The sequence below is a fragment of the Hemicordylus capensis genome, chromosome 5 (genome assembly GCF_027244095.1).
Source record: "Hemicordylus capensis ecotype Gifberg chromosome 5, rHemCap1.1.pri, whole genome shotgun sequence".
NCBI classification, from domain to species: Eukaryota; Metazoa; Chordata; class Lepidosauria; order Squamata; family Cordylidae; genus Hemicordylus; species Hemicordylus capensis.
Window position 1 is genome coordinate 247,513,417 of NC_069661.1, and position 13,579 is coordinate 247,526,995.

The 13,579-nt window shown below is 44.8% G+C and overlaps 1 protein-coding gene and 1 non-coding gene across 5 annotated transcripts in view; one reads left to right on the forward strand and one right to left on the reverse strand.

Moving 5' to 3' along the window:
* Positions 1-883: 883 nt before the first annotated feature.
* The window catches only part of KRAS (KRAS proto-oncogene, GTPase), a 56,625-nt gene continuing 43,929 nt past the window's right edge, over positions 884-13,579 (reverse strand). For 2 of the 4 annotated variants that reach the window (XM_053251436.1, XM_053251435.1), the window contains one exon: positions 884-5,368. In XM_053251436.1, the coding sequence (XP_053107411.1) occupies positions 5,341-5,368 (28 nt within the window). In that variant the 3' untranslated portion in view covers positions 884-5,340. The remainder of the gene's footprint in view (positions 5,369-13,579) is intronic. The other 2 variants (XM_053251434.1, XM_053251437.1) reach the window with 1 other exon arrangement.
* TRNAA-UGC (transfer RNA alanine (anticodon UGC)) lies at positions 11,807-11,881 on the forward strand. The gene has a single exon. It is a non-coding gene; the product is annotated as a tRNA-Ala (tRNA).

Sequence of the window (13,579 nt, forward strand, 5' to 3'; positions counted from 1 at the left end):
AGTTACATATAATGTAGTTACCATCACACTGTGGTTTAATCACTCCCGACAAACCAGGACAGCACTGTCATTTGTAGGGAGCACTGCCTCAAATCAAGAAAGCTTGCAATTTAGCCAGGCGTGAGGGAACGTGCAGTCTCATTCCTAATTCACGATTTTAACAAAACGTGGTGTGTTGGGTCTTCTGAAGTGCCCCATAACAAGCATTTTGGCTAGAAGAGTGAGATGGGCCCCCAGTACTAAAGTTGGAAAAAGAAAACAGTGTGACTTAGTCAAGAGAAATGCAAGATAACCTAACTCTATATATGATAACCAGGCAAAGTCATTTTGTGTAGATCACACTGATTGAACATTCAATATATTAATGTAGAATTTATTATTAATGTGGTTGCAAAGTTAAAAAAAGTTTGAAATTTGTCAGATTTCAACTTTCAAACATCATTCATTTTAATAATTATGTATGGTAAATTTGAATTGTAGTAAATTTGAATCTGAGATAGGTCTTCTGCTTCTCTTGGGCATGTTTTTGAATTATTGATCTGATTACTAAGCATTAAATCTGTTGAGAACAGTAACAGTTAACATTATCTCCAGCATGTCTTCTAAAAAACATAAAAAAGTTAAACTTTCACCAAGTGTATTCTGGTGTAAAATGTAGTGCACTCTAATTTCAGTGGCAGGATTGTATATGCAAAATGTGATATCTGTAGGTCATTGGGAAGTATGACTATTTTGCACAAATTCTTCAAAATAGATTGCATAAAATCCTGCATAAAACTTTATAACCCCCTTCCCTAACCATACGCCAGAGGAACAGCTAGGTGAAAATACTATAAATGCTTGAGTCTACAGAATGGGGTAGATTTTCGAAAACAGATTCAGCTTTAGAGAAAAAACAGGAACACACTTTAATTAAATTACAACAGGAGCAGTATTATTTGTGACAAACTGACAGTTTTCATATCGTTTCACAGCACATGCTGCTAAGAAAACATTTGTAAAGGTTTAAAGTGAACAGTGGTCTTTCTTCCAGTTTTAGGTATCCGTGACCAACATTCTGAGCTCACATGACTGAAATAAATTGAGGGCCAAAAGTCACCTGAATCACATTGCATATGTTCTGCCTTTAAAAAAGCAGTGTACAAAACACATACATTTAGTTCATACTATACAAAAATAGTTAATACATTCTAGGTAAACACATTGCATCTTAAGAAATAGTTCTAGTAAGAAATTTGGCACTCAAGCGGGGTGGGTGGGGAAACCTTATTGTCAGCAGGGACAAAGACAGTGGAATCATTAAGCAGTTTGGGGGAAGGGTGGAGAACTGAGAGGGGGTAATATTGCCATTCGTTTTGACAAGGCAAAATGAAGTATGTGTAAGCCACATCCTTTTCATGCTTGAATTTCTTCCTGTGCAGGCTTTATGTCTTGGCAGCTGCTTTCACCTCCTCTGCAATGGGTAATAATTCATGGGCTGCTTCACACACATAACAGTGCAAGTAAGGAGAGGAGAACCACCAATTGCTAGCGAGTGCACACTCCTCCTAGTGCTTCTGCCTCTTCTGAATGCATCAGTGTTGGGTTGGCCATGTCTGGTTTCCTTTACTACCTGACATTCATAATGTACATTTGAAGATGCAGGGGAGAATATTGGGTGGTGGAAGGAACCCAGCATTGTCAGCCTGACTTGAGTGGGTTCAGACAACATGGAAGAGGCAGCAGTACCAGGAGCTCTCACTGGGTGGGAACTGGCAGTCCCCTCCTACATAACTTGCCACCATTATGTGCGAAGCCACCCTGTGTGTTTCAAGATAAAAGTATTGCTGTATCAACACTGCAAACGTCAATCTCAAGCACAGAAACAGATCTGCCAACATTCATCTCTTAAGCTGCATTTCCACATTCCAGCTTTTGATGTGGTGATGTCACCACGGGGGCCATGTTCATATGTCAGTAAGTGGTATCGTCACAAGTTATCACCTCAAAAATGCATGTGGGGAAAGAAATCCAACCGGAGAGAAAACTGTTGTCATGTGTTATTCTAGGCCTTGTGGCCCAACACAGCCATGGAGAGAAACCTAGCAGGAATTCTGTCAACTTACTGCCTTGCTGTCTCCCTAGTCTGCAAAAACAGGGAGGGAGGGATTGCCCAGCACCTGGCAGGCGGACTATATGGATGGTGGATTGAGAGAGACTTCCTGGGACATTTATGTTGGCATGTTTTATGCAGTGGAACATGATCTGAATAAGCTAACTGGACAAGTCTTATATAGAACACAATATAGTTTGTAACTAGAACTTTCCATCTTTTAAAAAATGAAAATAAAGGAGATGGTATGACTTGCACAAGCCCATTAATGAGAAAAAGGGCCTCCACTATGGTTTCCAATGGACTGTGAGCAAAGCTACTGTAAGGCATTATAATCTGCTACATGGAAAACTGGAGGATCAGTTTTCAGCTGGAGGGAGTTTCCATGTTCACACTGCCCAGTCTACAACAGAGTTAAGACAAAGTACTTTGCCAAGTCCAAAGGCACCCTGAGCCCAAGTATCTGCATTGGTGTAAATGGCTGCAGCCTAACAACCATGCTACGTTGCAGGGCTTGATAGTACAACCATGTCACTATTCCAAGGATTTATTTCCTGGTGGCACCAGCCTTAACGTTTTCATCCTTGGTGGCAGTGACCTTTACCTACTGCCAAGAGCAGAGGGTCTGCTGGTATGATCAGTGCAGCATATTAAATGGATCAGGTGGCTGAGGTTTCATCTGCCTGCTACTGGTTAGACTGTTAGTATGCCCAGCACCAACTAGTAACAAGCTTATTTTCATGTAAATCCTGGTGAAGCTGCAGATGAAGATATGCTTATCTGCTTAGGGCAGACTCTTCAGTAGTTGGGAAAGACAGACAGACACAGCATGCACACACATACACCTCAAAGCAATGTTCTGTGAAAGTGTTAGGAAGAGAAGATTACAAACAGATCACCTGAGGTCCCCAATTTCACAAGTCTTTTTGATATGGAGTCCCACCAGCTGTGAGTCTTTGTACGATCTTTTACATTAGTCTCATCTTGGGAGGACTTTAATTTTGGTGGACTGCAAGGATGCAAGGAGAAATCACTATCACCCTTTCTTCAAAGCCAAATTAAAGCTCACGCCATCACCTGACTTGGCTTTCAGCCATTCTTCCAAAGGAAAGGAGTATTCCATAAAAGAGAAGCTGGGACAGCAATAGATGCATGTGATCGGCCTACACACCTGAAATGCCGCAGTGGGGCCGAGAAGCTCTTCACATGTGTCTGGCACATACAGGTATCAGGATACCACAAGAAAGGGTAAGAGGTTGTAACCTCCAACTTAGGATCAACGTTCTTCTCCCCACCCACCCATTTCCCAAAGGAATGAACCATTATAAGTCAGCTAGACTATTAAGGATGCCAAGCACTGAGTGATACAAAGTTACAATCCAAAGGAATATCTCCCACACATGTCCTATTGAAATGAATGGACTTGCACAAAAACATCATGCTTCAGTGTAACTCCAACTTGTTCCAGTAGAGTTTGGGAAGAAGACTTCCTTGCCAGATGATTCCCAACAATCTCTCTTGCAGACAGTAGTGTAGCAATAAGAAATGTGTTACAACAAACAAATCTACTTAGAAATTGCCTTTTTCCTTTTTCTTTTAACATTTTCATTTTTTTAAATAGAAAAAATAGTTACTTTAGGCGTGGCCCAAGACAAACTGCAGTGGAAAATTCCTTTTGTGAAAAGCATACAAGTTTTACATTCATTCAAGTTAGCTGGAGCTGCTACAAGAAAAAGGTGCAGAAGTTACAGAAAGGTAAAAGAAAAGCGTCGTATCAATATTGCAAGCAGCAAAACCAAAACTTGTACAACAGAAGCATACAGCAGAAATTGGGATCTTTTGTGCCAACTGGTTGTTTTAACAGAACCACACTGAGAATGTGGCAAGCAGAAGAGACATTAGAGCTGGGGACGTTGGCGTTCCCAAAGGGGACAAGATGGCATCCCTGTTGCCATAAATTCTGACGGGATGATGGGAGTTGTAGCTCAGCAACATCTGGAGTGCCAAAGGTTGGGAACCCTTGCTCTAAGCCTGGGATTCTCAGTGTTGGGGCCCCAGATGTTACTGGACTTCAATTCCCATAATCCCCAACCCCAGTGGCCTTCAGTTGGGGATTATGGGAGTTGAAGTACAATAACATCTGGGGATCCAACGTTGAGAATCCCTGCTCTAGACAATTTGGTATCCTAGGCTTAGCTCTCCACATTTGAGCAAGACCTCCCATCTATAGCCCCTTCCCACAGCAGCCTCTGGCTTCAAGGCCTGATGAGCTGCTGATGCTCACACAGTCCCATGCCATGCCCAACAGATTAACATACCACAAATAGGGCCCTTTCCCTTTTGCCTGTGCCACTGCTTGCCCCACATTCCCAAAAACTCAGCGGCCCATTTCCTTTCTGCTACCCAGCTGGGCCTTATAGCTCTCCCCGCCGGTGCCTCAGCTGGGCCTTATAGTTCAGCTGGCCCTTATATATATGGGCTTCACCTCACTTCAGTTTGGTCCCCACTTGTCAAGGATCTGACGGTGCTCTCCAGAGGGCCCCCAAAAGTCTCCCTCTCTAGCCTCCACCAGCCTCTCTGCAACTCAAGGGTGATGCTTCCTTATTTTCCTCCAGCCTCTGCCCCTCAAGTACGCGGAGGGGGTAAATTCCTGCCAGCCACAAGGGAGGGAAGTTCCACCAGAAGGATCAAGTCCTCCATTGGTCCATCCTGCTCCTGAATGAAAGAGTTTGTGCTGAAAAGGAAAAAAATCTCATCTGCCATTGCAGCTGAACTAGCACCTTGCCACCTTGAAAATGTTTCTCTAGGTAGCATCACCTAAGCCCTACAGGGAACTGCCACAACTTTCTAAGAAGGGGAGTGGGGGGAGACACTAGTAAGTTTTGCATGCACCAAAATGCCCCTGAAGAAGCTTTACAGGTAATTCCCCCCACCCCCACAGGCATTGCTACGTTCAAGAACGGACACTCAAGGATTACTGGCACTTAAGAGGAATCGTTTCCATTATTGAAAGCAAGCATCCAGATAAAAAGGCCAACAGGTTCCAGAAAGCAGCGAGGAAGTAATGCTAAAAATGTGAGAGAGAATAATTTAGTGTAATGGTACAAAAGTGAATCACGTCGACTGATATACACTTCGAAGATAATGAGTAAGTTTCATTTACATAATTATACACTTTGTCCTTGACTTCTTTTTCTTCTTTTTGCCATCTTTGCTCATCTTCTCCTTGTGCTTTCGGATTTCGCGAACTAACGTGTAGAAGGCGTCATCCACACCCTGCAAAGAAAAACAGCACCTTTAATACTAAAGTACACATTGTTTACATAGATCAGGTGGGTTGGTTTTAATGCTGTAGGCTAGCTCACTGTGAGGTTTCATGATAAGGCACCCATATTAGCTAGCGATGAGCAAATTTCCAGTGGCATTATTCACACTAGTTACTTCTGTCCTTTTGGCATCCAGGCGGCTGTCTTGTTTTCTCATTGCATTGGGTTTCTGAAGAATTTCAAGAGCAGCTATGAATTCTATTTTACAAGTAATTCTCGGGTTTTGCTCCAGTGGGCCGCCTTCTGTGTGGATTTGCATGGCAAACAGCCCTTCTAACTTTGGGCTAAACAGTTCACTGCAAAATTTCCTGTTTTTGTTTGGTTTTGCCAGGATATGTTTAAAGGTACAGTCCCTCAGGCCAATTTTTGCATCTTTAAGATTCTGTAACTGCTATACTTTTTGCCTAGCTTGTATTCAAGTAGGCTCAAAAGGGTTAGAGGAAATCCATGATGTATTGAAATAATTAGCAGGAGCACTACATGTAAGTACTAGATAGCAGGTACAAAGTGCATATAATATGTATTTAAGGTTTTCCCACGACCACCCCAAATTTTCATTTATGGATGAAATTATTTATTAGGCTCAGAGTCTTGGCTTGTCTACTATTTATTATGCATCTTTATTCTTTTAGCTTACTATCATATACTCTAATAATCAGCCAATTCATGATTAAAGCAACATTTCTGAAGCAAGACATTTCTCCTTGTCCATGTGTCTCCAGAGCTTACTTGAAATCAACAGGTTCCTTCCAAGACAGAGATCAAGAGCGAGCAGAAAAACAAGTTATACTTTATATTGTCAGAGCAGGAGATAAAGTTTTATCCCCTCCATACCAGACAGTATGTACTTGACCTAGTCCTCAACTGGACCAAGAGAAAGTTGTAAGGCAGGAAATTACCCAACAGACTATCCAGTTTACCACTTGTCAATGAAGTAGGGTCCTCTATATTCGAACAAGCCTACTAGATTAGCCTCTAGTCCAAATGTTATCAGAGCATCACAAGCAAACCTAACAGACCTGCTGGATTAGACCCAAGGCCTATCTAGTCCAGCATCCTGTTTCATACCAGATTCCTCTGAGAAACCCACAGGCAAGAGGTGAAGGCGTGCTCTCTCTCTTGCTGTCGCTCACCTGCAACTGGTATTCGGAAGCATCTTGCCTCTGAGGCTGCAGGTGGCTTATAGCCAACTAGTGGCCACTGACAGACCTCTCCTCTATGAATTTGTTTAAGCCCCTTTTAAAGCCATCCAAGCTAGTGGCTATCAATACCAGTTGCAAGGGAGCATCAGCAGGAGAGAGGGCATGCACATACCTTTTGCCTGTGGGCTCCCCAGAGGCATCTGGTGGACCACGGTGTGAAACTGGATGCTGGACTAGATGGGCCTTGTGCCTGATACAGCAGGGCTGTTCTTATACATCCATGACAGCAAATTCCATCGATTAATTATGCGCTGTGTGAAAGAGTACTTCCTTTCGCTGGTCCTAAATTTTCTGGCCATCAGTTTCATGGGATGACCCCTGGTTCTAATGCTGTGAGAGAGGGACAAAAATTCTCTGTCCATTCTGTACTCCATGCATAATTTTATACACCTTGATCATGTCTCCCCATAATCACCTCTTTTTCAGATGCTGCCCCAGGTCCTGCAGCCTTGCCTCATAAGGAAGGTGCTCTAGGTCCCTGATCATCTTGGTTTCCCTCTTCTGCAACTTCTCCAGTTCTGCAATGTCCTTCTTAAGACACAGTAACCAGAACTGTATCCAGTACTCCAGGTGTGGCTGCACCATAGTTTTGTATAATGGCATTATAATGTTAGCATTTTTATTTCCAACCCCCTTACTAATGATCCCTAGCATGGAATTGGACGTTTTCACAGCTGCCACACACGGAGTTGACACTTCAACGAGTTGTCCACCACAAGCCCAAGTTCTCTCTCCTGGTAAGTCACTGACAGCTCAGACCCCATGTAGTGACCAGCCTCCCCTCCCCCTAAAGAGTTAACAGGAAGTGAACCCTTGTCTTGACTGACAGGCTGGTGAACTCCAGAGCTCAACCAATCAGTACCGCCCAAAACCTATGTCTCTGGGCGGTTTACAACAAAATAAAAACAAAAAGTAAAACAGTTAAAACAAAAAGTTTTAAAGTGCTTCTCCAACTCCAGGCCACCCTCAGCATTTTGAACCAGAGGGCGACAACATGTTCCTAGCAACACATTTCCTTTCACTCTTCATATTGTCACCCATAATGATTCTGTGGAGGATTCCTTTAATAAACAGTGCTATTCCACCCCCATTTCACCCCTTCCTATCCTTTCTGTAGAGTTTGTATCCAGGAATAACAGTGTCCCATTGGTTCTCACCATTCCACCAGGTTATGCCCACTATATATCTATGTTTTTGTTAGCAACCAAGCCTTTCAGCTTGCCCATTTTGGCTCAGAGGCTTCTGGCATTGGTATATAAAACACCTATAGGCCGAGTCTCTTACCTGGCATTGGTGTGTGCCATCTCCCTTACTATCATTTAACCTTTACCAGCATTTGGCCTTTAAAGGTTATAAAGTTAACCTTATCTTTTTGACCAGCTGTCATGTGTTTGTCTGCTATACTCCTGGTTCTACTCTGCCCTCTTCTGGTTTATCTGAAAGACTTACACCCTTGCACCTTAAGGGGTTTTGCTTGCTGAACCAGACAGCACCAGTTCCTGTCGTCAATCCCCCAGGCATCATTTTCAAAGCTATTCTGCGACCTTTCTGATTGTAAGCACCAGCAGTCAGGTTCCATCTTGGTTCAAGTGGAGTCCACCCCTTTTGTAAAGGCATCGATTGCCCCAAAATGTATCCCAGTAACTAACAAATCTAAACCCCTCCTCCCTGCACCACCGTCTCATCCATGTATTGAGACCTCTCCTCTCCATCTGTCTTGCTGGCCCTGCGTGTGGAACAGATCTGTCTTCTGAGAATGCTACCCTGGGGATCCTGGACTTCAGTACGCAATTTAGCAGCCTAAAGTTGGCTTCCAGGACCTCCCGACTGCATTTCCTAACATCGTTGGTGCCGACATGCTCCTCAGCTATCTCCTCCCCAGCACAGCCTATCTAGACATTGCATGATGTCCGCAACATTTGCATAAGGCAGGCAAGTCACCATGCAGTCTACACATGGGTCACAAACCCATCTCTCTATGCCCCTAACGATCAAATTGCCCACTTCTAGGAGGCCCCCAACCCACAGAGTATCCTCTGTGTGAGAGGATATGGGTGGATCAGCCAAGGAAGGGGTCCCTTCTAAGAGAGCATTCTCCTCTTCCTCAGATGGATGTCCTCCTTCCCTGAGACCTTCATACTCCATGACAGAGGAGCCCTTGGCCTGGGAGTGGGATCACTGTTCCCTCTAAGGTGTGTAGACGCTCACAAGTTTTTGGATGTCCGCTCAGTTCATTTTAGATCCGGCCCAGAACAAAACTCATTCCGCACAGAGATGAAAAAAGTTAGAAGGGCCACTGAGTGGGGTGCCTCTATTGCATCCCTGAGAGTCTCACCCACATACCTCTCTGCCTCCCTGAGCTGCTCCAGGTCAGCCACCTTGGCTTCAAGGGAACAAACCTGTTCCCCAACTGTCAGGAGCTCTTTGCATTGAGTGCACACCCACAACTTCTACCCCTCAGGCAGACAGTCATATATGCAATACTCAGAGCAATACACTGGGAAGAATCTCCTCCCCTGCTGGCATTCTACCTTCATAACTGGTTGTATTGGCTATTTAGAATATATAGAACTGGTTTACTAGAAAGCTAGGCCTTAGCTCCAGTTGTCAAATAATAAAAAGGTTTTAAGCACTGTCTTCCAAGACAGTTACAAAAGGGGAGTAGCACTCACCTACTCCTCATGCTGGGTGTCTCCTTTGTGATAAAGGGAGTCCACTTGTGTGCCTCCCCGCACACTTCCCCGCTAAACTCCACACAAAACTCCTTTTATATCTGTTAGCACACTCCTGTTCACAAATCTCCCCTTCTCTGAGCCTTGTCTTATCAAGAATTGCTTCCAAACTGAGCCACCTCAGGAATGTAGCCCATCCCACAAGCTGTGCGGCTCACCTGAGGCTAATCCCCACCACTGTCTCTCTAGGCCAGGCCTGCTCAACTTTGGCCACCCAGCTGTTTTTTGACTACAATTCCCATAATCCCCAGCCACAGTGGTCAATAGCCAGAGATTATGGGAGTTGTAGGCCAACATCTGCAAGATGGCCTAAGTTGAGCAGCCCCGCTCTAGGCACAAGTGAAACTTAAACTGCCCTGTCAAAAACAAATGCCTAGCCAGCTGGAAATCAAACCCTAGAAAAGACTAGCCCTAACAAACTTACCTTGTTGCCTCTCCCTTGTTTTAGTATTTGTTTATTTATTTATTTATTTATTTTCTTGCTTGCTTCTTTTCTACTTCCCCTGGTTTGAGCCTTGTCTTCTCAAGAGCTACTTCCAAAGTGTGCTATACTTGTTCCAAAAAACAAGTATGAACAAATTGTAAGGCAAAGAGCATGACAGGGATGTGCACAAAACTGATTTGCCCAGTTTGGTTTGAATCCGAATCGGATTCAGACCAGGCATGTTTCATTTAGCACCCACCCTGAGCCAGGCCAGGTTCGGTTCAAATTAGAACCAGTTTGGGCCCAGTTCGAGTGTGGCGGGGGCATTACAAGAGTGGTAAGCAACAGTAAACAAGTGGTCACGCCAATGGCCTGTGAAAATAGCCACTGCATGCACGCAGAGAGATGAAACAGGCCTGAAACAGCCCCAGGAGAACGGGGGGGGGGGGAGCCACGGCAGACCTCCACGCAGCCGCAGCAGCCATCACTGGTGGTAATTCATTTTTTACCACTCTTGTAACGCCCCCCTCAAACCAGGCCAAACTGGCCCAAGAGTTTTGGCTCGAACTCAGACAAAACCAGGTCTGGTTTGGTTCGAGGTTGTATATCCAAACCAGCCTGGTTTGAGTGCAAACCAGTTCAATATCAGACCGGTTTGCACATCCCTAGAACACGACTACCACCTTTGGGTCAAACAAGCAAATAAAAGGAAACTCATTCTTTAGAAAAAGGCACTCCCACCCCAAACATCAAAACCAGAGTTCCACCAGTTCATTTGATTTTCTAATATAATAAATCCGTTGTGCCACTAAAACCTTCCCATTAAGTACACCTCCCCATTATCCTGTTCCACAAAATTCTCCAATGCCAATACCCTATCTCTGATGCTTCAAATGATTATAAATAAGGGAGGCAAAAAGCTTCAAGGTTCCATGAACCCACCACCCAATCAAAAACTAGCACCATCCAATCGTCATGTGTGCAATTTATGCATATCAGAATAACTCACAAGTCTACTGAATTCAATGGGATATAATCCCAGGTAAATGTGCACAAGACTGCAGCCTTAGCGCATCAAGGTCTGGTTCTAACAAATGATAGCAGGCATGCTTGTACAAATTTGTTCTGGTATTCATGTTCTTCAGCTTAAACAGCTCTACATTTGCCTCTTCGCCACCTGATCTTATCTCAAAGAGATTTCTTAGGCCAAACGAACCCACTTCCTCCCTACAATGGCTGTTCCATTTATCTGGCCATCAAAAGAGCCCTTCTTTTCAGTTTGTTCCCGTCTTCAGCTATCTGGAACATGGATGACCACATCAGAACACAAAGGGACAGCCCATTGCCTTGATGAGGAAGATTAATAGCATTTATCTTCCCAGGCAATGTCTTAGCCAATAGGTTATGAAGCTACATTTGTCCTCCCTTGAAAGTGTACAATACTGTATTACTGGCAGTCTAAACCTTTGCTCGCATACTCAGAAGTCAGTCTCATAGAATTCAGTGAGCCTTACTTGCAACCAAGTGTGCATAAGACAGCATCTTATGGCTCACGTGATACAAATACAGTGAGGTCGTTCACACAAGCGGGTGAGGCAGCAGGCGGGTTCCACTCACCGTCTCCCTCAGACCAGGGCTGGTATGTCTCTGGGAGCTCGGGCCGTGCTCCCAGACGAGCAGCAATGCATGCTACAGTGTGCAGCTCCAGAGGCCGGGGATCCCACAATGCACTGCGCAATGCATTGGGGGATTCCCCCAGAAGACAGGAGCTATAGGCGGCTGTCTCTGTGTGTGGCCGGACTGGAAGCAGCCTGGCTCGCACACAAGCAGCAAGCCTGGGTGAAGGGAGTGCTTGCTCCCTTATCCTCGGCTAACAGCTGAACTTAAAAGCTGGGCTAGGCGGTTCTCATACGAAGCCTAACCCCCTAGTCTGGTTTAGGCTGTGTGTGAGAACAGCCTCAGTTTATTAAAAGAGTTAGAGCTTACCAGCCTTGCATTTTTTTGTTATTGAAATCAGTTTTCCACTAAGGGATGAAGCCATAGCTCAGTGGTAGAGCATCTGCTTTGCATGCAGAAGGTCCCAGGTTCAATCCCTGGTGGCATCTCCAGGTAGGTCTGGGATAAATAAATAACCCCTGCTAACTTGGCAAAGAGGCACCTTTTAATGTAGTGATTCTCTTCATTTAGCAGGGGGAGAGTAACTGGCCCTATCCACCCCCAGCACAGGACCTCCAGTGACTGTTGCTGGTGTCTATCTTGTGTTTCTCTTTAGATTGTGAGCCCTTTGGGGACGGGGAGCCATCTTATTTATTTATTATTTCTCTATGTAAACCGCCCTGAGCCATTTTTGGAAGGGCAGTATAGAAATCAAATCTAAACTAAAACAAATCTAAACTAAAGCAAGACCCCTGCCTGAAACTCTGAAGAGGTACTGCCAGTCAGGGTAGACAGTACTGGGCTAGATGGACCAGTGGTCTGACTCAGTATAAGGCAGCTTCCTAGCACAGTGTGCACTTACTTTATGTATTCAGTTTGAGAACTGTTTACATTTCTAGTTCACTTGTGCACTTAGGCAGGGCTGGTTCCGTGTTTTGGAGGGCTCTTAATCTGCGGAGGCCAGGTGAGTGGCAGAGCTGCGCCACCGCCACACAGGATGCTTGGGGGGGGGGTGCTGCTGCTGCAGGCAGCTTCCAGGTGTGGCAGTAATGCCAGTAAGCACCTTCTCATTTAGCTCAGATCTAATGGAGGCAGCAGAAGATCTGGATGATCAGGTGAGCCTTCCCTCCTCCCCACCACTCCCACTGGCCATGATGGAGTGGGACAGGTCAGTATGCTTGGGCGCTCAAACCATCGAACAAATTCACTTCGGTTTGATCTGAGACCGGCCCCCTTTCCTGAACGTCGGTCCGGTTTGCAATCGAACCAATCCAGTTCACGGCAGACCAGCTGACGATCGAACCGGTTCTGCACACCCATACTCTGGAGTCCAGTCTCAACATAACTGGACCAAAAACCATCAACCACCAGATGAATCCATACATGTATACTCATAGTTTGATGACTCCGGCATCTAGTGATCTCTTCTGTTCGCAAAAGAGCCATCGGAGATCAAAGCACTGGTCAGAGAATTCTGCAATGCCTGAAATACAGTGTGTCAATGGAGACTGCTCCCACATGCAGCCAGGAGTCAATGTTAATATGCAACAAAGCCATTAAGGGACATGGACGCCTATGCAAAATGGCCCCAAGAGAAGAAATTTAAATTATTTTGTAACTGCTGTCTACCAGAAGAACCAAAAACTAAACACTGCAGCCAATGATTCATGAATGCTAGTCATTTAATATTGGCTGAGCAGCCATTTAAACTGGAAAAAACAGCACCCACAGCCATGGGGGAATTCCAGCAATACCACTTTCACAGGGAAACCAAGTTGTGGTGTGGGTGCACCAATAAATATCGATTAACAGAAAGTGTATTTTTTATTTTTTATTGTAAGACAGTAAGAAGAAATCAGCTCATCAGGGCCAAGTTCCAGACCTCCCGGGCATGTTTTCCAAGATGCCAACTCAACTATCATGCATAGGAGAGCTTGTATATTCTGGAAAGCAACCTTGCCAGGCAAACTGGGTGTCATGACCTTCATGAAGTTATTTTGCCCAGAAGGTAAGTGGCGAGGGGGAGGAAGAAGAGAAACAGATCCCAAAGAACAGTGTAGTATTTTTCCCCCCACTACTGAAACCACAGAGCAAATGCTATGGCTGGCATCCACTTGTATAAAAAGGAAGTTCAAGAAGATAGCATA